The sequence below is a fragment of the Spea bombifrons genome, chromosome 1, assembly GCF_027358695.1.
Source record: "Spea bombifrons isolate aSpeBom1 chromosome 1, aSpeBom1.2.pri, whole genome shotgun sequence".
Classification (NCBI taxonomy): Eukaryota; Metazoa; Chordata; class Amphibia; order Anura; family Pelobatidae; genus Spea; species Spea bombifrons.
Window position 1 is genome coordinate 98,399,962 of NC_071087.1, and position 24,306 is coordinate 98,424,267.

The 24,306-nt window shown below is 41.8% G+C and overlaps 1 protein-coding gene across 2 annotated transcripts in view; it reads right to left on the bottom strand.

Moving 5' to 3' along the window:
• RIC1 (RIC1 homolog, RAB6A GEF complex partner 1) overlaps window positions 1-23,683 on the bottom strand; it is a 45,276-nt gene extending 21,593 nt beyond the window's left edge. For both annotated transcript variants that reach the window (XM_053466047.1, XM_053466037.1), the window contains exons 1-5: window positions 23,420-23,683; window positions 20,190-20,297; window positions 12,999-13,078; window positions 866-973; window positions 272-414 (exon numbers count right to left, since the gene is read on the bottom strand). In XM_053466047.1, the coding sequence (XP_053322022.1) occupies window positions 272-414; window positions 866-973; window positions 12,999-13,078; window positions 20,190-20,297; window positions 23,420-23,560 (580 nt within the window). In that variant the 5' untranslated portion in view covers window positions 23,561-23,683. The remainder of the gene's footprint in view (window positions 1-271; window positions 415-865; window positions 974-12,998; window positions 13,079-20,189; window positions 20,298-23,419) is intronic.
• Between the last annotated feature and the right edge of the window lie 623 nt (window positions 23,684-24,306).

Consider the following 24,306-nt stretch of genomic DNA (forward strand, 5'->3'; position numbering starts at 1 on the left):
GATGAACGGTTAATCCTTGAGTGTTTGTTTCCAATTTCTTTTGTTTGTAAACCATAAAAAAAAGTGTAGAAACCACATTTTGTGGTTCTGAATATATAAAACAATGGAAACTTTTACAGCAGAAGTTTTGGACATAATTTAGAGGTTGTCCATGGTACTCCTACACACGAGGGGGTGCAAACAACTCAAACACTCTAGACGCAAAGTATTATACAAGATTCTTTACATAATTTACAACACATAAAAACCACATAGCAATAAATCAGATTACCTCTAGATGGCTGAAAGTCAACTGAAAATGGTATTGTACTGAGGTTAATGGCTTTCCTGCCATTTGTCATGCCTTCCCAGTGTACAAGGTGTAGTAGGCCATCTTCAGTGGCCACGAGGAGATGCTCCATCATAGACTGGATGCTGGAGGAGAAAAATGTACCAGAAAATGGGCTTTAAAAACAGGCACTAAATTCCAGGCAATACCAATATTTGGATAAGAGCTCAATCATATCAATTTACCAAAGATCTCAAAGCCTGGCTAGTGTTTGTGCTAATGGAGATCTCTGCATCTGTTGTGGATTTTGTCTGCTTTGTTTATTTGAGTTAGAAGTTATGACAATGATTTGAACTGCAAAATGTAATAAAAGTAAAATATTATTAAAAACGTGCTGTATTAAACTCAAAACCCTCATGAAAATTGCCATTGGCTAAGCACGAGCATTTTCCTTTAGCAAACCCAACAACATAATCCATCTCCATTGGTGAAACAACATAGACACAGTGACAATTCTTTAAAGCACAACCGTGTAAAGGGCAGAAATGATGTTTAGCCGCCATTTGAAACGTTTCGGTGTGAGACTGTAATCCATACCTTGTGATGGATGCTTGTAAATCCAGAACCTTTTTGGTCTCTAAATTTAATGCTGGAGCACATTGTTCTTCTTTGTAATGTGGCAACAACTTTATGTGAGGACTCCCTCTAAACAAACAAACAAAAAAAACATACATTAATAAACAATCTGACAAATGAGAACAGAAAAAGATGACACAAACTTATGGTAGGAATTCTATATCTCACAGACACACAAGTAGACCATAAAAAATATTTATTTATAAATGGCGGCAGCTGTATATCATTGGGGAGCTGCTCTCTGGAGTTCTACGCCTGTATATTCTACTATTTATATTAATTTAATACTATGATAAAATATTTCCTAGTTGTAGCAATATGTATTGGTTAAAAGGACATATCCCACAGAATATACCATACCTCAGGAAAAAAAAATGGTGGAGTAAACACAGTTAATAAAAAGTGCTAGCGGTAGTCATATGGCAAGCATAGAAAAAGACGTACAAGGGGAATTTGATGGAAATTGGCCAATTCTGACAGCTGGTTCATATATGTATCCTTAAGATACGTTTCTGTATATATGTGAAATATAACAAACGTTTGTATTTACAAGTGCAGGCATGTCCATCAATTTCAAAGAATTAGCTTGCTAGAACTAGTCAGAGGTAAAACAAAATTAAGGGATCATGCTCACTATTGAAGAAAATATGTATAAAATATACATATGTATAAAATAAGTAGAGTTTGGGAAATACTGCAATGCAAATTACTGTACGAAAGCTTGTTAGAAGGTCCCTCATATTTAGCCTGTATGTAAAAAAATAAAGCAGACAGTGTCCTACAGGGTCTATTTGCTTGCACCACTTTTAGGTGCAAGCAAGTTTGGACGGCCAAACATATCTCCTGCAAACCAATGAGCCGGGAGTGGAAAAGAGAGAAATATCTTTCTGAACCCCTCAATATGCAGCGGTGAGAAATCAATTTAAAGAGGATGCTGTGCGATTATACGCATTAAAGGGTAAAGATGGACAGCAGCCAAACGGGTGACCTAGTCAAGAGAATTATTAAACAAATCTTACAAAAAGGACTACACCAGCCTTATTTTATGTAAAATGTATATTAAGTTGTGGAGACAGACTCCGGTCTCCTTTTTCCTCCTCCCTCTGCCTGCCCTTACGTAAAGGAAGTGTTCTTGGATACAGAGTACGTGCAGCAGGTGTACTTCAGTATGCTTCCTGGCTGCAGTACTTTAAACCTATTTCTGCGACCATCTCAGGGGGTGAATCATTTTATAGCCGAGGCTGCCGGTTTGGATGTTAAGACTTGTAAATCTCAAAAGGAATTGGGTACATTAAACACTGTGTCCGCAACAGAAACACAGTCTAGTCCAGCAGTCCGCTTCATCGCATACGTGGGGAGTGCACACATCTACAAGTGTTTTTCTTTCCGTGACTGGAGCTGTTCTGGGAATGCTTTCATCAGTCGAAAAGAAATAGAAAGGCTTTTTAAAAGAGACAGACTGTTCTCATGAAAATGTGAAGAAAATCATTTGTTTATCTTTCCAGTGTTTCTATGAACTATGCCCAGTTTCTCTAAATATCACATAGCTGCATGCCATTAACTGTGTAGGGAACTCAAGCTATTCTATACATTTTATGTGTAATCTCATCGAGCTCACCGAGCAAAATCTATTGGAGGATCAGAATATAACAAGGGGTAAGATGATTGAACAGGTGCCAGATTGTGCCCTTCCTCTTCCACTTTAGCCCACGCGAAAAATGGGGGCAGTGGATGGCCCTCTTCATCTTTCTCACCATTGCTCTCACAGTTGTCTAGGGTACACAAGGGCAAAACTTACTTCAAATCCTTAATCTCAATCATTAACTGTAACACAGTCACAGGGGACGGAGTGATCCTGAATTCACTAAAACGTGTGTGTATTGAGGGAAGCTACAAGGCGAGTATACATCAGAACTTTTATTCTGAATAACATATAGTGGTTATAAGCTCGTTATAGAAGTTGTATAGGGTGAGCACTGAGAAGAGACAAGAGGGGTGGTTGGACCTTAAGGGCTACATGGGTCTGAGTATCCATGAGCATCCAAGCCCAAGCAGTATTAGTCATACCATCAATTTCAAAAATCTCTATAGCCAAAGTTTCAATTCAACTCTACGGCTCTCTGACTCCGCACACAAATCAGAGCACTCTCTTTTACACTGCCTGGCATTTTGACATTTCTGTCTAGTCACTTTGAGAAGCGCAGAGAGAAGGCACTTGTTTTGTACGCGGCCATATTTCTCAAATCAGCCTTTTTTTCCAGTCTGAATTGCTTTGACCTTTAAACAACAAATATGTGTTGCCAACAGAGGCAGGAAGGAATGCTCAGCCTGTACTGCCACATCAGCAGCAGCTGTGCTTCCACAGCCAACTTCTCCCTAGCCGAACCCAACCACTGCCGTCCAAGATCAACAGCTACTCAGGTTTGGCAGGCCAGCCCTGGGATGCCATGCTAACCTTTTCAGTACAGATAACAGTTTTTCCTTTTGGAAGACACCGCGGCGTGGCTTTGCATAGTACTGATCAAATCTAGGCTTCAGGGATCATACGGTAGGAGGGGAAAGAAACCTGTCTTAATGCATTTACTTAGGGGGGTAAGGATAGCCGTAGCTCTTACAGACAAGCTCTTCGTGGGCAACCAAAAATACAAAAAAAACGCCCTACTTTATCTGAAGGAGTCTGATGGAAAAATAAAAGCTGCAAAGAATGGGGAAGTGCGTGTATGAAAGTTTATTGTTGTTCTCAGTCATTTAAATTCAGTTATCAGACGACGCACTTTCCTGTACACAGTACAACACATATAGAGCTGAAACAACGAATCGATAAAATCGATAATAATCGATAACGGAAATCATCGATAACGATTTCCGTTATCGATTAATCGAGTGATCAATTCGTTGTTGGAGCACTCGGCTCCTTTTACTTACCTCCGCGAGCGTTCCCCGCTTCTGCTACACGCTCTGCAGTCTCCGCCTTCTTTTAGCTACGTGACGGATGTGACGCGTTCCGGAGGTAAGTATTCTTCATGTCTATGTGCACGGATCGCACAGAGCCACTCGCACAGAGCGAATCGCTCTGTGCGAATGGAGCCACTCGCACAGAGCGGTTCGCTCTGTGCGAGTGGCTCCACTCGCACAGAGCGGTTCGCTCTGTGCGAGTGGCTCCACTCGCACAGAGCGGTTCGCTCTGTGCGAGTGGCTCCACTCGCACAGAGCGGTTCGCTCTGTGCGAGTGGCTCCATTCGCACAGAGCGGTTCGCTCTGTGCGAGTGGCTCCATTCGCACAGAGCGGTTCGCTCTGTGCGAGTGGCTCCATTCGCACAGAGCGGTTCGTGAGTGTGGGTGCAGGGCAGAGTGGGGGTGGGGGTGCAGGGCAGAGTGGGGGTGGGGGTGCAGGGCAGAGTGGGGGTGGGGGGTGCAGGGCAGGAGACTGGGTGCAGGGCAGAGTGGGGGTGGGGATGCAGGGTGTGAGTGTGGGTGCAGAGCAGAGTGGGAGACTGGGTGCAGGGCAGAGTGGGGGTGGGGATGCAGGGCAGGGTGTGAGTGTGGGTGCAGGGCAGAGTGGGTGCAGGGCAGAGTGTGAGTGTGGGGGCAGGGCAGAATGTGGGGGCAGGGCTGGGTGCAGGGCAGAGTTAGAGACTGGGTGCAGGGGCACAGTGCAAAGTGCTGGGTGCAAAGTGCCAGTGCTGGGTGCAAAGTGCCAGGGCTGGGTGCAAAGTGCTGGGTGCAAAGTGCCAGGGCTGGGTGCAAAGTGCAAAGTGCTGGTGCAAAGTGCTGAATGCTGGGTGCAAAGTGCTGGATGCAAAGTGCCAGGGCTGGGGCAAAGTGCTGGGTGCAAAGTGCCAGGGCTGGGTGCAAAGTGCTGGGTGCAAAGTGCTGGGTGCAAAGTGCTGGGTGCAAAGTGCTGGGTGCAAAGTGCAAAGTGCTGGGGCAAAGTTTCTTGAACAGTAATAGTCCACCTCTTTTCAGAATGTTTGGGGTTATTTTGTTTCATAAATATTGTGTTTGGGTTCTTGTACTTTGAAAATATTGTTTTTTATTACATCATAACAAAATAAGAATGTTAATGTAAATTTTAAGTTGTTTTTTAACATCCAGTTCATTAAATTCTTTTAAATAAACGAAAAATTTGCATATTGTTTTTTTTATCCGATTAATCGATTAATCGAAAAAATAATCGGCCGATTAATCGATTATTAAAATAATCGTTAGTTGCAGCCCTAAACACATACAAAAAGAAAGGAAGCCCTTTTGCCAAACTCAATGTAAACATTGTGCACAAATATCCAGCCATCAGTTCACATACATATATAATCAACATGCATCTCATCCTGGCAAGAACGCAGTGTTTATCTAGAATGAGAGAAACCCTGTGAGAATAGCACAGGGTTACATGTGGTTGTTGGGGAAGGTGATTAAACGGCAAGGGTTAATTGTGAAGGGTCAAACAAAGGACACGTAAGGAATGTCCTGGAATGTGCTCGCGCCGCTTAGTTTTGCCGCCTTTTGGTGTTAGATGCGCTCACGGGCAGCTCGCGCCGCTTAGTGCGCCCGCGCTTTTGCATTTTGTTGCGCTCGCGCTATGCTTTGGGCGGGAATTTTAACTATAAAAGAGTGTGTCCCTGAGGTGTCCGTTCATTACCCCTGGCTAGCGTTAACTGACTACACTGACCTCTGAGTCTGGTGAGCGGCGGTTTTCAGCAGTGCCACGGGGAGCAGCATGGAAGAGCTGCTGAACTGTCGCCCGCCCTCCCTTCCCCTTTTTATATGTTTTATAAAATGTAAAAAAAAAAAAAAAAAAAAAAAAAAAAAGATGAATTTTATGTATTTCTGTTGTGGCTTTTATTGGGGTTAAGTTGCTCTCTGTAAAGGGAGTGAACAAGTGGGGGGTTTTATAGGTGTCAGGCTGACGGCTTTTGGGGCAGTTGGCCTTGATTAAATTATTTGATAACTCTGTGGTTTGGGCAAGAGTTTGTGTGTATTTGATTCAGTAACAAGTTGTTGATACAAAGTTGTTTTTGAATGGTTATTGTTAAATAAATTTGGTTATAACCGAAATAAAAGACCACGGCCTTTGTTCATCCACAATTGTTTCAGTTGTCAAGCAATACACCATACAACCACATGTTCTTTCATAAGGCTGCGCTCACGGCTATTTAAAGTGGGCCAACGTGTACCTGAATATCTGGGAGGTTTTTTTTTTATTATTATCTAAATCCGCCTTTGTTATTCTGCTGCCACTATGTAACTAGGCAAATCAATGAAACAACTCATCTTTGTGCTATTTCCTGAACATAATTCTCACGTGTGCGTGGGATTCCCCTGTTGATCGAGGGCCTGTGAGGAAGTGCCCTCCTGTCTGGCTACTCCCGAGACCCAAGCCACGGCGCCAACTACCCCCAACATTATCCAATCCCCAGGGATTCAAGGCAGAGGCTAACCCTCAAAACATCCCAAAGTAAGAACATTTTCGTTTCAATTGAAAGCGGTTTATGCAGCGTTGGAGAAGAACAGTGTAGGACGGCCACCTTTCCTTCGCATTCGGATGACCCATGGCTTCGGCTTCCTATTGCCAGGGAACATTCAGAATTATTCTTTGGAAGCTGCCTGTACCAGGGAGTAACAGGAACGCTAAATCTCCAAAACACCGTTACAGAGCTGTAAGACGCACAAGCCTGATCTACAATAAAACCCCTAGAAGCGTGCTTCGGATCCAATGGTTAGTATTTTATTAGCATAATAAATCTGACCCTACTAGGCACAGTTTTCTAATGCGTTTTACAGGAGGCATAGCACATGTTTCTCACAAGCTTTTCCTGTTACAACGAAAGTACCGTTCTCTGGAGAAATCTGAAAAGTATGCTGATCGGTCTTGCAAATAATACACCGCAAAGCTGCAAGAGCCTGATATAAAATACTCTTTGCCACAACAAGAGACAGATGAGAGCCTCACAGCGGGACATGTACAGACAAACCATTCCAGTATGTTTTCTCTTAGGAATGCCAGACTCGGTTTAACTCCTTTGTGCTCATGAGGCTTTTCCCACTCGGAGTTAAACCTTGAATTATTTTTTTTGTAGCTCCAAGCCAAATGCTTAATTCTGCTTATGTATGTTTAAAGCTTAGAATTTACCAAACTTTAAAGGAACTCAAGAGTTTCAGAAAACATAGGTGTGTAAGTATTTTATATTTTTATCACAAATTACAAAATACTTAAGACTTGAGTCCACGGTATGGCCTGCAAGGAACTGAAGACCAGATGAGGCTTTGCAGGGAAAGTGAGTAGCGTGCGCGTGTGTGAGTGTGTTACAGGTGTGTGGTAGTGCATTAGAGAGTGTTATGCAAAATGCAGATTTTTACGGATCCACAAGACATCTTGCTCGAAGAGAAAATGCAGTTTTTTTTCTTAGGCCACATCCTGCCATGTTATCTGGAAAATGGGTCAGACCTCATCATAAAATCAGTGGGGCAGGAAGAGCACCCAAGCAGGGCATCTAGAAAGGATACCAGATGTCCTGTCATGGGTGCCATACAGCACAGAGCACCTTCAGCGTTATGATGGGAAATATGGTTACATTTTATAGTAGAATCAATAGATAGAGGAGTTTGGTACCTGTAGGTTTGTGATACAGCTCTTGTGCACACCACATAAGCCATTTGGCTAACATCTCTTACAAGCTAAGAAGCACTATGTTTTGACCATGGCCACTGGACAACATGATAACCTGTAGATCTAGAGAACATAGTACTGTAGGTTTGTGATAACGGGAGGGGGGTACCCCAGAGTTCTGCATAAATGTCAGAAGAGAAAAAGTCATTGTGTGTATAGTTTCACAGTTTTTAATCCACAAAAGGAAATAAAGGCCAAGAATATTTAAATGCAAGTACTCAGTCACTGAAAGTGCATTGGGTGCAACAGTACGACATGTTGGATCAACTTGGAGTCCACATACAGCAGCAGAACACGCAGAGTTTCTGGGTAAAAGTAAGCTCACCCCTAGGCCTTCCTGAGAGAATGGCCACATGTGCAAAGAACAAGTTGACTCTTAACTTGCGATCCTCAGCGTAATGGTGAACACGATAACGTGTATGATTGTGATGCAGAGCCTAACAACCTGAGACACTTAAATCTGCGTTCAAATAAATTAAAAGAAAAGCATTGAAATGGTGCAAAAATCTATGAAAGTTATCATTATCTCCATCTATCGTACAACTTCCTGTAATGATGGGAGGAATACGACCGTTTGGTCTGATAACATAGAAGCTACCGCCACTTACGACTAAAACGATAACAGATAAGTGGCGATTGTGATCTCAGCAGGGTGATTAGAAATGCAGATTTACTTACAAGAGCTTGTGCTTTAAGCAAGAGACGTATTTCTAAACACTTATATCAAACTGCTTTCATGCCCCCTCGCACAGACAGTTTCACATCCCATTTACCAGTCCCACTGTAGTCTCTTTCATACAGTCAGAAATAGATCTCAAAGACAAGCGTCCTTCAACAAAACTCTACTTCTTGAATATATGGTGGTATGCTCTTATGTTCCTGTGCAACTGACAAACAGTAAATTGAAAACCTCAGGAAAAAAGCTAGCCGTTATGGCTAAACCTTTTTAGTTAGGAAGCATATTCAGGTTTAAATAGAGAATGTTCTGACTCATTAATAGGGCTATACAATTGTAGGACTAATGCACATATTTTACTGGGATGAGTGCCATTATGTAGCTATTTATGTCAATACTATGTAGATATTCCAGCACCAAATTCTCCATTTACTCTGTAGCTGAATCGTCATACCCAATCCTTGGGAGCCATAATTTGACACATTATTACAGTCATGACAAGCAGGCAGAAATGCGACTAAAGATTTAAACACTATTTCTACATTTTATATACACACACATACACACATATATGTTAGTCATTAGCTAGCGTCTCAGTAAGTCTTAAAACACCTAAAAGGGTGGCTTTGCAGGACATCCTTATGTCAAATTTGTTGGCATGGCTGTAAAGATTTGAGATCCAGACGGATCACAGTATTCATCATAAAGGAATCCGGAGATGCTGCACTGCCAGAAGAACTGGGTGACAAAACAAGGTTGACAACCTCTGAACATGTGTAAACAATCTTTGGTGTGAAAGATTTTCAAAAAAGGTTTCCCCTGGAAAGTGGATTTTCAATGTGAGTAAGACAGTGGTAAGAAGCTCCCCTGCTGTCAATCATACAGCAGGTCAGAAAATCCATTTATCTCAGGATGACATTTTTTAAAGAATAGGGAAAAAAGTTGCTCACACCCACGTTGGGTAAGCTTATCTCTTATACCACCGTGTAATCATTAAAAGGGCCAATTTAGTGCCCATGTAGCTTCACCAAAGAATGCATATTAAATTCTACTAATAACTACTGTGTGAGCACTTAACTATGCCTTGTTCAACCTGCTAAAATAACCTTTAGGAAAAGCTCTTGTGCACCACCACATTAATTAGTGTGATTGTTTGTCATGTGATTTGTCAATTGAATGAGAAAGCACGGCTGTACCCATTTTAACTCAACGCCTGCCTTTCAAAGAATCAAAACAGTTCAGGTGCAGATCTTCACATTTTTAACTAGAGTTACAGCATTAAATGAAGTTGCGCTTCCTTAAGGGACAGTTTAGCATCCCATACATCCTCCCCAATGAAGAATGCATATTAAAGTGATTACAACGTATTTTAATATGCATTCTTTACCTTTGTGTATGTCAGTGTGTGTATTGGGGGGGGAGAAATTACTTAACTGTAAAGGCACTGAAACAAAAGTGCTTTTTCTGCATAGAATCCCTGTAGATCTTTGACAAATTCTTTCATGCATTTGCACAGGGCAAAAAAAACATTAAATGTATTAAGCTAGCAGTGACGTATTCTGGTGCTCCATGTCTTAGAAGGTGTGCAGCGTCTTTTAATGCATTCAGGATGCCAACTGAGAAGGAAACGACCTAGGTGCTGCCCTTGGTTGGGCCTAGGGCAGCTCCTAAGGTATACACATCACTGTACATGCCAAGTATTACTTGCGTATTAAAGTGCATATGATGCTTGGTGTTACTTTACAACTACCATTTCAATTCATAAGACGGCAGAAAGAAAAACAAAAAACCAAAGCAGAGCAGATGAGAAGTTCTAGTTACACAGATTGAAAAGTTATTAGGGAAGTGTGAACTTGGTGGTATCTGAGACAGGGCTGCGTAACAAGAGTAGTGTGTTGGGTGTTGTAGTGACACAATACATAAAACGTAAATGGATTTGGCTCATAGCAAGATCATTTTATAATCACATCCCACAGAACGGTTTCACACATCAGAAATGCAGATCAGTCAACTGAGCGTACAATGCTGTTTACCGAATTGCTTTGCAATATGTATGCTTACTAGATATCACACAAAACTCTGGTCCGCTTTGCGTAACATTAGCTGTTCATTTGAATTATATAAATCAATCATCAACTATAAAATGTTAAAGAATGTAACATGTAAATACCTTTTTATTTATACACGTATAGGAATACCTGGGAAATTTCTAGGGTAGGATACCCTATACCCACCCTCTTCTCTAGTGGCTTCTTAAAGGGGCAAGGTTGGCCCCAGACAGCCTTTGGGTGAGTCGGTGAGGAGTGGGATGGAAGAGAGTAGGGAGATGGCATGGCCTTCACTCCATTGTCCAGAGAAAAAAGAAATTGACCTGAGGAAGCAAGGCTTCACCCGGAGAGATACTAGGTAGGACAATGATAAGAAGAAGAGTGACTGGAATAGCACTATGAAGTAGTGTGTTCAGGCCAAGGGCCCCTTCTCCAACATGCCAGAGCCCCCACTGCACAAGCGTTCCAGGCAGCAGCCACCATAGATACCACTGAAACCTGGCCACTGTAGAAGCAGTTAAAAGCAAATTGTTTCTTTTCACACAAACAGCATAGTTGGTTTAAAAAAAAATATATATAGCTATTTTGAGTAGTTTAGCAGATGGTAAGTTTTCATTAGCTAAAATTCAACATTTGGATCTTGTCCATCTCAAGTGCCTCTAGGAACACAAGTCATCCAAATAAGAAACCCTGCAAAATGTTGTCCTGTAAGGACAAAAATCACAGCTCTGTTGAAAAATAACTTTAGCCACACAAGCTTGTGTAAATATTCTTCATCTCTGCACCGTGAAGCTGTCTACTTGGAACATTAAAGCATGCAGTCTTTCTGCTTTCATGAGAACAGAAACATATCTACACAAAAAACTTCACATGGGAGGAATGTGAAGACTCAAATGAATGTTATATGTTTTCATGGCAACCGGTTGAAGAAATGAAGTCCAGAGAAGTCCTTGGGTGGCTCAGAATATGACTAAATCAACAAAACACGAGGACAAAAAAAAAGCTATTCTATTCTAGATTTAAATATACTACTTGAAAAGACAGAAATAATGGGGTATTTATAAAGAGAAACTGGGGATAAAAGTGTTACCATCACCACAGCAAGCAATAGAATGTTCCATGCTAATTGCTTGCTTGATTTTAACTGCTGCTTTAACTTATAAAACTTTCTAGTTATGGCATCAGCGTCATCCATTTGAATAAAAGCGATTAGAGGTCAAGGATCACTTCCCCATCGATACCCAAAGGGTGGGTGTTCAGTATAATGTGATGTCACGTGACCCCACACCGCTAGCAACATCTCGAGATGGAAATAAGAGTCCTCACAGACCAGACGCCTGAGAACTGGATGAAAATCATGGGGAATGTGTATTTGCGGCTGTAAAGCCAAAAGCCAAGCAAAGGAGCCAATGAAGGGAATAATGCTCTAAGGCAGGGGTGCTCAAACTGCGGCCCTCCAGCTGCTGCAGGACTACATCTCCCATAATGCTCCTTCAGCTAAGGGGCTGGCTGAGGAGTATGGGAGATGTAGTCCGGCAGCAGCTGGAGGGCCGCAGTTTGAGCACCCCTGCTCTAAGGGATAGCTCACTTGTCGAGATTCTATGTATTGTGGCAACTCATCTTTTTGATAAAAACAGGGTTTTTTTTATGTACCTGCAACAGACTTCAAATCTCTCATATTTAAAGTCACAGACTTTCCCAGCATGCTTATTATGTTGATTACAGTGATTAATCTTTAAAATAATGCCCTAGTTAATTTGCCAGAAATAAAGTGTGGGTGGCAATTAGTCACATAAAGGCAAAGTTTGGCCAATAAAGAGTTTAGCGCTTTTCATTAGATCATAACAATGTCTTCATATGTGTATACAGCTTGATAGAACATACTTTTATATCTTTATATTGCTGCAACATGACAATCAGGAGAAATAACTAATACTTCATCCTCCACAAGGACCATGTGAATAATGAAGGTCTACGAGGGATGTGCTATTCTCTGGCACAAAGCAACCGCTGACTGGCAAACTTGTAAATACACAAATCAACATACTTTAATTGGAAATGAAATCTCTCTCTCTCTCTCTCTCTCTCTCTCTCTCTCTCTCTCTCTCTCTCATCTCTCTCTCTCTCTCTCTCTCTCTCTCTCTCTCTCTCTCTCTCTCTCTCTCTCTCTCTCTCTCTCTCTCTCTCTCTCTCTCTCTCTCTCTCTCTCTCTCTCTCTCTCTCTCTCTCTCTCTCTCTCTCAAAAAGCTACAATACATTATGGTGAACCACTCAACAATGGTGCAATGGTATTTTACTTTCCCCTTGATGTTCAGAGCACATGAAGTTGATTGACAATTCTATGTCTACTGAAAGCCATTGAACATGTGTTTAATTCTGACACTGCTGGCGGCATCCTCATGACAAGCGGATCATTGATTAGATATGACAACATAAACATGATTATATACACAACTGCTCCACTTACATTACTTTATGTAGCGCCAGCAGATTCCATAGCGCTGAGTCAATAAAATAATTTGAAATCACACACAATAATAAACTGGTACAAAAGGAGCTTACAATCTAGTCAGTTGTAGAGGGAAAAGTGAAACAGTAAGACCATACATCGATACATTTATGGTCAGTATTAAAAAATAAAAAAATAATAATAATAAAAAAAATATATATATATTATATAAATACACACACACACACACTTACCTAGGATATACTGGCTCATAGAGATACTTGTCATCACCTGCTGGAACGATGTCAAAAAACAAGATATACCCATTGGTAGACTGAAACAAATAACAGAAACAAATGTTTTATTATGAAAAATGTTGTAAATGCTTCATAATATCTGCATACAAACTTTATAATACAAATACATATTAGTAAAAGAAAATATGCATCTATTAGTGTACAGCAATAAAATAGCTGAAGTGATGTATTCTTATAGAAAGTACTGCGGCGTGTTTCACACGATACAGATGATTAGATGTGTCAAAGTCTTATGCAAACTAGAAAGAATTAGAGAGAACAGTCTCTGAAGCCTGGTTCATTTACCTCGTAAACCCAATTCTCAACACAAAATTAAACCTTTTTAAACAAGATATAATATATCACAATATACGGATATTATCTAGTTTGTATTAAAGCCAAAGAGAGTAGGTTGGGTTTGGCTAAACCTAGAGGCATGTTTAAATTCCTGTATTATGAGGTCATGGCTGCAGAAAGTGGATAGAGAATGTAGAGACCTAAAGGTTTAAAGTTCCAGTGGAGAAGATTGTGCCAAACTCATGTACACTCTCTATTTGACTTTAACCAAAGAATTACATCTAGGCATTGCCCCGAGCCTGTGTAATACGGGTGTAAAGACAATACCAATCTGCCAAAGCAAACCATCTACAAGGTTTGCTGGCTGCTAATAGGAAAAAAACACCCACAAGTTAGCAGATTGCTCTGTTCTGATCATGTGTTTTGGCTTCTTATAGGATTTCCTTAACTTCATTGGCATTTCCTTAAACGTAAGCCAATATTTTACCCATAATCTGTGCCATCCACTGCTAGCCAGTGTATAGGTAAAACATTATACTAGCTGACCATCTCTGAGCTTAGAGGTGGTCAAAGTACTTCTATAGTCTTGAACTACATACCAGTTTCTTAGTTCAGATGAACAAAAGGCACTTAAATGGCCTGCCCTACATGTTGTCCTCCCATTTCAGGAGTGGGGGGGATGGCCATCAGCTATAAGACTTATGTCCACACATAAGGGTAGTCCAGTTATCAAATCAAGTGTTAACAGCCGAACCCAAACATATACTTCCACCTCTTCGGGGTACCATCACTGAGGTATGGTTGGTATCCCTCTAGGCCATGAGCAAGGAGGTCCACATATGGCATCTAAGAAGAGCCCATACTGATTTTAAAGAGAAAAATCTCTGATTTTTATTTTTTATTTGATAATACAATAAACAGACCATAGGGTATGTTGAAACCTTCACCTCTTCAGATGTTAATCATTGTTTAACCATAGGTAATTTGACTGAAATGATTGGACCAGGAAACCCAGGTCTTTACTGAAGCAGACAATGATCAGCACATTGGACTGATTGCCTTCATGAATGATACCAAATTCAGTACCATTTACAAAGTGAGCAGTGCAAAGAGTGAAATAACTCAAGCATAACGCACATGGTCAAATGTTCCTAAATTCCTCCCTCTGTCTCAAATTAAAATCTGAAGAGGAAAGTTCTCTTATACTTATATGTTGTGCTGCAGAGGAGATAATGTACTGTTCCGTTTAAGAGCGTATGTGGTCTAGGCTAGGCCACAAGCTATGTTTTTTTCTTATTCGGGTTTACATAATTGTACCACGACGTTATAAAAGGTTACGGCAGCAACGTTCACTGAGCTGCATTCTGTAACAACACATGGTATAAGTATGTTAAACCACTTAACACGTCTGTGTATCAAAGACCTTAATGGAATTACAGATTGTCACGTAATGCTCGGGCACAGCACGGTTCAGCAAAACTCGCTTTAAAAAGGAGTAGTAAAGCCACGGTGAAAGTGGCTTACAGTAAAGTTGATTTCCATCTCCTCTCCTGCACCGGGTCAGAGTGCGAGTTACAAACTTATTATCATGTCCATGCATTAAAGTCTATTAATAATCAGGTTTAGTGCACGTGGCCAACATATGGTTAATATTTAACATGGCACTATACAAAAGAAATAATCCTTGAATCACAGCTTTTTCCTAAGAGAAAAATATTAACATTGAGAAAAAAAAAATATAAAGTCATTAAAACATGATAATGTAGCTGCGAGGTCCTGCACTCTATGACCTTGTCAGTCCTTTTCCTCCTACTGGTTTATGATCCCAATTATGGCCTGGTGAGCTTTCAAAGTGTTTGAATGTGAACACAGAGGTTCCATCTGTGCTAAAGAAATAATAATAATAAAAAAAGAAATCTGTGGCTATGAAATAGTTTGAGAAGTCTGTTTAAAGGTTCTTTTTCTTGGCTCTTTTGCTGAAAAACAGGAAGCCAGCTCTGGAAAAGAAATCTGAGACCTTCCATTTTCTGCTCCTTGAGTTTAGCCTCGGTACTTCTGGCCAAAGCACGTCACACATTTTACCTCGTAAAACGAACCCAGGAAGACCTCCATTGTACAAGCAGCTTTTGGCAATTCAGAAACAAACAACCCTGTTTACACCTCTCATAGAAATGCACTTAGTTCCTTGAAGCTGTGCTGTATATATATATATTATATAAAAATCATTTTAAAAGCGGTTATACTGACCAACTCAAACACTGTAATATGTAATTACGCTGCCTGAGAAAATCACACAGTTACATTTATAGTAACGGTAATAGCATGTCAGGATCAGCTGTAAGAACCCAAGCACACGTCCACCATGGACACGGTCCCGGCAGATTTGACGCCTCAGTTTAATTTGTAGAATTTTTGGCGTGCAAAAAGGCACAAATAAATACTTATGCATCATATGTGCCATTTTTTGGCGTGATTGTGCTCTTTCAGGGACTGCATCACAAGAACATTTACAGACCACCCCTGTTGTCTCTGCCACCTTCAATGAGTTCTCAGAAGCCTGCACAGAAACGGGTTTCAAACCTCAAATGAAATTCTATGACAGATAACAGAAGTCTAGATATATCCACAAAGATCAAACAGATCTGAATTAAGTAAAAAAAAAAATTCTCTAGCTGCTAGCTTTCTGTTTAGGGCAGACCAGAATATAGTTGGAATTCAAATCATGGTCTCTAGCAGACATAATATAAACAATACCCTGTCTGCTACAGACTGCACAAAATCATTATATATACATTTCCTGAAGTTCCCCCCAATTGTACATTTTAAATATTTACAATATTTGTATAATCACCGACAAGAGTATCCAAATAAGCTTCACCTCCATATCTGATAAGATAACAATGGAAGAGTCACATTAACCTGGTGGAAGGTGGTCAGCTGGCAGCACAGGGTAAGTAAACAGTGCTTCTCATTGTGATTGTTGGCAGAACTACCTCTTAACACAATACATCAATGCTGTCATTGATGAGACAGGTGAATCGCACAGCAGAGATCTTCTGGAAACGGACAGCGTTATTTTATTTAGCGAACCAATGGGTATATACAAAATCATGCATTGAGAAATGGTTAACCAAAACAAGAAACCTCCAACACCCAAGATCCTTATGGTAGAAGTCTACATTAGCAATACAGCGAATATAAAACTCAATACACCCTGCAGATAATATTGTCCGCTACATGAAACAGATGGAGATATGATGGAGCGGCACACATGTTAATGAGAAATATAGCTTGCAACTAATTTGACTACAAGTGGAACAGACAACACTCCCACAGCAGGCTGGATTTTCCTGGCACACGTCCCAACAGAGAAGCAGACAGGCGATCAAATTGCAGGCTACTAGATGTCCAACATCATCTCCTATCATAATTCTCAATTACACTTAGCGCGATACGGTTTAATGTACATCACAAATGACCTATGATTGATTATTGCATTCTTTGAATAAAGTGCTCCATGTGACAATTTGTAATGACACTTTGGCAGTTCCAGATCTCTGGGAACCGTTCATCTCACTGCCGTAACCGCTCTATCCTAACAGGCGCATTCCTCCTGCAAAAAGCACCGAGTCTGGTCTACATAATATGATGTTAGCATCGGGAGAGTAAATGTTTTTAACTTCTGTTAAAGTGGTGCATCTCACTTTCTAGTGAGTAAAAGGTGAGTAAAAGGCCTGCATATAAGCAACCTACATGCAGCTGTATGAGAAGGTATATGGCCTCTGTCTTCACACCCATTTTGTGGGCAGTTATAATACACAGAGGAAGTTGGTGACAGCATAAAGTGATGCAGTCTTAAAGTGTGGAAAAGTCACTGCCACCCCAGCTGAACTCAACACATCCCAACGCCAAAGGGATTATTAGGATTACGTGTCTGAAGGCCTGACACAGGCAAGCCCTACCTGATATAATCAGCAGTTTATTTCCTTTTTTATTATAATAATACTGATGCACCATGATATTGATGTAACTCACACAGCTTGAATTGATGTACCAATGCCCAACTAAGGAAATCCTTTGAATAAAAAAGCTTGTATTTCCCCATGATATTAACCATAAGATGTAGCTCTTATGAAGATTACTTGACCACCGTTTAACAGGTGAGTTATTTCAAAACAATGGTTCTGAATTTCACTGCTGCTTTCACTTTTTATGAAACGACTTGAAAAGAACGAGACATTTGTTTCAGCTTTAATGCACTTGCTTATGAGCTTTGCCACCTTCTGGCTAACCTTATACAGACCGCTTGTAATCACTACGAGCTCTTTTGCTTCATTTGCAGACAGTTTGTGCTGCCAAGAACCCAAGCTCTACAGAACGTAGGATTTGAAAGTGCTGTCAGATCCCGATTAGCAAGGAAAGCAGTCGACCCGGGGTCTCTACGGGCAAAACACATACATACACATATATATATATATATATATATATATATATATATATATATATATATATATATATATATATATATATATATATATATATATATATATATATATATATATATATATTAGAGCTGAAACAACGAATCGATAAAATCGATAATAATCGATAACGGAAATCATCGATAACGATTTCCGTTATCGATTAATCGAGTGATCAATTCGTTGTTGGAGCACTCGGCTCCTTTTACTTACCTCCGCGAGCGTTCCCCGCTTCTGCTACACGCTCTGCAGTCTCCGCCTTCTTTTAGCTACGTGACGGATGTGACGCGTTCCGGAGGTAAGTATTCTTCTCGCACAGAGCCACTCGCACAGAGCGAATCGCTCTGTGCGAATGGAGCCACTCGCACAGAGCGGTTCGCTCTGTGCGAGTGGCTCCACTCGCACAGAGCGGTTCGCTCTGTGCGAGTGGCTCCACTCGCACAGAGCGGTTCGCTCTGTGCGAGTGGCTCCATTCGCACAGAGCGGTTCGCTCTGTGCGAGTGGCTCCATTCGCACAGAGCGGTTCGCTCTGTGCGAGTGGCTCCATTCGCACAGAGCGGTTCGCTCTGTGCGAGTGGCTCCATTCGCACAGAGCGGTTCGCTCTGTGCGAGTGGCTCCATTCGCACAGAGCGGTTCGCTCTGTGCGAGTGGCTCCATTCGCACAGAGCGGTTCGCTCTGTGCGAGTGGCTCCATTCGCACAGAGCGGTTCGCTCTGTGCGAGTGGCTCCATTCGCACAGAGCGAACCGCTCTGTGCGAGTGGCTCCATTCGCACAGAGCGAACCGCTCTGTGCGAGTGGCTCCATTCGCACAGAGCGGTTCGTGAGTGTGGGTGCAGGGCAGAGTGGGGGTGGGGGTGCAGGGCAGAGTGGGGGTGGGGGTGCAGGGCAGAGTGGGGGTGGGGGGTGCAGGGCAGGAGACTGGGTGCAGGGCAGAGTGGGGGTGGGGATGCAGGGTGTGAGTGTGGGTGCAGAGCAGAGTGGGAGACTGGGTGCAGGGCAGAGTGGGGGTGGGGATGCAGGGCAGGGTGTGAGTGTGGGTGCAGGGCAGAGTGGGTGCAGGGCAGAGTGTGAGTGTGGGGGCAGGGCAGAATGTGGGGGCAGGGCTGGGTGCAGGGCAGAGTTAGAGACTGGGTGCAGGGGCACAGTGCAAAGTGCTGGGTGCAAAGTGCCAGTGCTGGGTGCAAAGTGCCAGGGCTGGGTGCAAAGTGCTGGGTGCAAAGTGCCAGGGCTGGGTGCAAAGTGCTGGTGCAAAGTGCTGAATGCTGGGTGCAAAGTGCTGGATGCAAAGTGCCAGGGCTGGGGCAAAGTGCCAGGGCTGGGTGCAAAGTGCTGGGTGCAAAGTGCCAGGGCTGGGTGCAAAGTGCTGGGTGCAAAGTGCTGGGTGCAAAGTGCTGGGTGCAAAGTGCTGGGTGCAAAGTGCTGGGGCAAAGTTTCTTGAACAGTAATAGTCCACCTCTTTTCAGAATGTTTGGGGTTATTTTGTTTCATAAATATTGTGTTTGGGTTCTTGTACTTTGAAAATATTGTTTTTTATTACATCATAACAAAATAAGAATGTTAATGTAAATTTTAAGTTGTTTTTTAACATCCAGTTCATTAAATTCTTTTAAATAAACGAAAAATTTGCATATTGTTTTTTTTTATCCGATTAATCGATTAATCGAAAAAATAATCGGCCGATTAATCGATTATTAAAATAATCGTTAGTTGCAGCCCTAATATATATATATATATATATATATATATATATATATATATATATACACACACACACACACACTACAATTCCTGCCTCCAGCTCTGTGACAAGTAAATAACCAATGACTTGAACTGTATTACACTGAATTTCCATATTTATCACTGTATCCATATAGTGGTATATTCAACCAATTGATGATGAAAAGTTATTCCCAGTCCTGTCTGTGTTTTTTGATGACTAGCTGTATCAGGGCGTAGAAAGGGCAAAAAGAGGGAAAGCAAATTGTATCGTTTGCAAAAGGGACCACACAGGTATCACATGCATTCATCACATGCATTAAGGCTCATTTGATGGCTGGAGTGCCCCTTTAATTGAATATTGGAGATGGTACATTACATACACACAGCGCTTTCCTCGTTTAACCTTCAGCCATATCCATTTATACAAGATGTCTCAAGCTTATCTACTAGCCAAGATTTGATGTGACCAATGTTCAGCTCACTAGCAGCCCTTTCTTCTAGAAAACCGTTTCCTCTTAAGATATAGGAGCAGAGCTTTGATGAACATTCGTTAAAGCAAATATTTTACTTTCAAACCAATACCTCAAACAAATGAAATGAAGCACATAGGAACTAACAAAGCAGATGCACAGAGTGCAAGGTTTACTTACTGCAATTACGATCATGCTGCTGTCCGGTCTCCATTCTGATTGTATATAAGCTCCAAACTGTGCCGCAGCTTTAGCGGATTCCTTGTAACTGGCAATTAATACGCTGGGCTGCAGAACGGAAAACAAGACAAGGAAATATTATTATCTCTGAGTAAGAATACAACACGCACGGGAAGCTGCATCCACCTATACAACAATATAGCTTTTGTCAACAGTACAATGGTGCCAAGGGTACAAGAACAAGTGCTGGACCAAACTGTTCTGTTATCCCAACCATAACACGTGAACAGTCTCTATGGCAAAAGATAACAGAAGGTGGACATCCAAAAAAAAGAACATTATGATAATATTAGCATTTGATGTTTTATTCTGACTAGCACATTAAAGACACTTTGTGTTTTACAACCTATCAATAAAACAAATCAGTGCATGGTTCCCTACAGACAAACCTAAAACCCCTAAACTAGCACAAATCACGCATAATAGCTCAATGGACCACAGCGAGAATCCTCACGTAAGCTTTTTGTAACATTTTATTAGTAAAAGGCTTGAGAGTTCACTTGAGGTCAGAGAGTAGGTGTGAGGTTATCAGAGAACGTTCTCGATATGGTAAACGGAGACACGGTTTCATGAAACCAGAACAACCACAGCACAGGCAGACGTGCTTTCAAAGAAATCAGCCGGGATCACTCAGGCTAGCTGCCGGAAGAGCGAGAGGCAAAACTTCTCAGACTACGCCGAGCAGTGCCACCAACCACTGAAAAGGCATCTTCTAGGGGCAAAAGGGCTTCTCAGCGCAGATAAATATTATGCTTGTTGTTCGGTGACTGGGGGGGGGGGTTGCAGCATACAGCTTCCTACATTGATCAGTGCTAAGTCGCTCTATATGTTACTATGAAATCAATCTATTAAATATGCTTATTTGCTAAATAGAAACTTGAAGGTGTGATGCATTAGGATTAAGAATCTTGCCATTTTAGATACACAGCGTGAAGGAGTAATCTTCACGACTTTCTACTTTGAGAAGGCTGTTAGTGCTACAAAAAAAACAAAAAATAAAAATAAAATAATAATAAACACCTGTCTATGGCACTCAGAATTTTGAAAAGGCGTTACTGTGCAATCATCACCGTTTCAGATATTCCATTCCAAACAAAGCCTTAAGATCTGAGTGTATGACTCCAGACCTCAGGGGACGCAAAAAAAAGGCTCCAGTTTCAGCACAAACATCTCAAATAAAAAGACATTAACCCTTTTCCTTCTTCATAAATTTACCCTTTGCTTGTTCAACCCATTACGGTAAACAAAAACAGAAACTTAATATTTTTACGAAAAGCCCCTACCCATCTCAGGAAGTATCATGTATATGTAATTGTAAATACATGTAGGGGACAGTACACAATATATGTCAGGGTAGGCACACAAGAGTTGTTTCTACAATAATTCCATCTTTTTTTGCACAACCAGCAAGCCTGCTTTTGTGAACTCCATCACTCGGGATTTTATAATAATGCATCATGCAGGGATCACAGCCCAGTGATTTCCATGATGCCACGGTATATCTCGAAGGATGTAATGGGTTAAACTACTTGTTTTCTGGCAAGAACACCCAGGACACACACTGTGCTAGCCTGTTCATGGCCCTCGAGGAATGGAGTTGCGCACCTCTGCAGTGCCTGAAATTGGAGTCAGAATAAAGTCAAGACCACCAAGAGTGTAATGCCATTTAGTACGGATTAGTTAAGAAATAGCAGAGTGCCAGGTCACTTTCCTGCCAGTTCTTTGAAAGCTGATTTTCAGCCGGGTCAAGCGACCTAGTGTCGGAGAAGTAGTGCCCAGGTAAGGCGATCAAAGCACTGCGTCTGTGAGCGAGTCTGGCGGCTGGGTAGGTGCGTGCGTGCGTGGTTGAGATACGCGATGTGTATGTTTGCGTGCATACCTAGTGCATTAGCACAGCTGAGAGTGGTCAGCGGGTTTGAGTGTGTAATAAAGAGTGGTCAGTAAGAACGTGCGCCAGATGGTCTGAGAGCAGTCAGTGTGCCAGTCTAATTAAATGGTCCCACCTTCAGGGGGGATCCTTCCCATTTGGAAATCCTGTGGGGATTCTCCCCGTGCAAAGAGTATTGAATTTCAGACCCTTCCCGGCCTCAGAGTAATTTACAAGTACTTCTAGAAAAAGCCAAAACCTGCCACATCGCTTGTGTGTCGCATCAGCAACATCAGCAATTGTTGCCAGACAGGCATTTATTAGTAAATACCCTGCATTCACAGTCAACAAGATACAAAATCAGTCTATCACTGTATAGCATCTGGCGCTCTAATACCCAGCATCATCCTATATAAGTATTATCCTGTGCTCATTTGTCCTTAGAGCTTATCCAATATATATCTAAGCCTAAAATTTCTACCAGTAATTGTAGTTTTACACTGAAGGCAGCGCTGAAAGACAAAAGACAACACAAGATAACAGGATATATATGCCATGATAAAGGTGCCGAGGGCATAACCGCTACGAGTCAACGGCTAGTTCACAGATCATTATGCCGCTTCTCAAAGGCAGCACAGTTTTTGAGTAATTATATGGCCGCGCTCATCTTTATTTTCGCATATGGCAATGTATAACTAAAAACAGACAAGCACTGCTTTCATATATTCTTTTATATCGAGTTTATTATTTAACGGTTGATCTAACTTCTGTATACAACAGGCTTTATTAACCAAACGCTTCCAGAACGGAGTCAATTACGCAGAAATCTATAAATATGAAGACAATAACCCACCTAGAGAGGATACAGGGCCAAAAGTTGTTAAAAAAAATTGTGTTTTTAACACAAAGACCTTAATTCTTTCTTAGGGTTCCCGTCAACCGGATGAGTGCCCTATTTTGCCCTAATATTGAAAAGACATTACTGTCGGAGGCTGTGACTGTGAGATGGAGACATCTGAAAAGAAGCATTCCTAACATATTCGAGAAAACCACAAAGGAAATGTTTAAAGAGGCACTCCAACAAAAGAATACACAGCCAGGTGAACATTAACTACCAGCTGCAAATTAAGCACAGGCCCTCCAGATGTGGTGGACTACAACTCCCAGCTCCGCCTAGCCAAAAGAGTGATGGGAGTTGCAGTCCGCGCAGCAGCTACAGAGGAAACCTGCACATTGATGCCCCTCACTTTTCTCCACAACACCCGGTCCTGTTATGTAGACACGAAAGCCTTCCGATACTCACCCTGCTGTACCAAATACTGAGCTGGGTCTGCGACAACACTGAGAAATAGATCCTCTGCGAGTCTGACTGGATGTGAAAGGGTTTCTCCAGGCTTTTCAGAGGGCACAGCAGTTTCTTGGGCCACCCACTTAAAAAATACATGGTTTCACCCCTTTCAGCCCTCACGAACACCTGTCACTCTAGGCCGTGACCGTCAGTCCGCGGCCGGCGAGCCGCATATGGCCCCTGAGTGTGCACCTAACCGCTCTTCCCTTCCTGTTCAGGAGCTCGTCGCACAAACTATGCGCGCATGCGTCAAAAGGACGCCCAGGAGCCGGTGGGGTAGGTACGTGCGTAGGGAGACGCCTACCACACAAAAAGCGCATGTGCAAAGTGAGTGCCTGCGAAATCCTGACGCATGTCAGTCGGGGTAAGGGTGCACTGGTTGAGTACGCATGCGCGAGTAGATCGCCTTCCAACGGTGCTAAACGCATAGGAGCATGTGAAGAACAAAATTTTACTCACAATATTTACTATTGTGGCTAGAGTTATTTCCCTACTTAACGAGCATTCATTAAGCGGCAGCGAGCCGCTAAATGTAGAGAGTGGTAGATGAGTGGAACGGTCTTCCAGCAGAAAGGATAGTTTAATATTCATGGGTTAGGCATATGGTTATGTTGAAGTTAAGATGAGATCTATGACTGATTAAGGAATGACTCCTATCTACCGTCAAATTCTATGATTCCATAGATTTAGATGGACCCTCCATATAGTGGAATATGCTGCTGCTATGCACTAAAACTATAATAATAACGATGCCTTATTTAGAAAGGTCAACACAGGTGAGTCTCCGATTTGAGAATAGCCATAGTTGGCCCTACATGACATGTAGATTATTGAAAACTTCA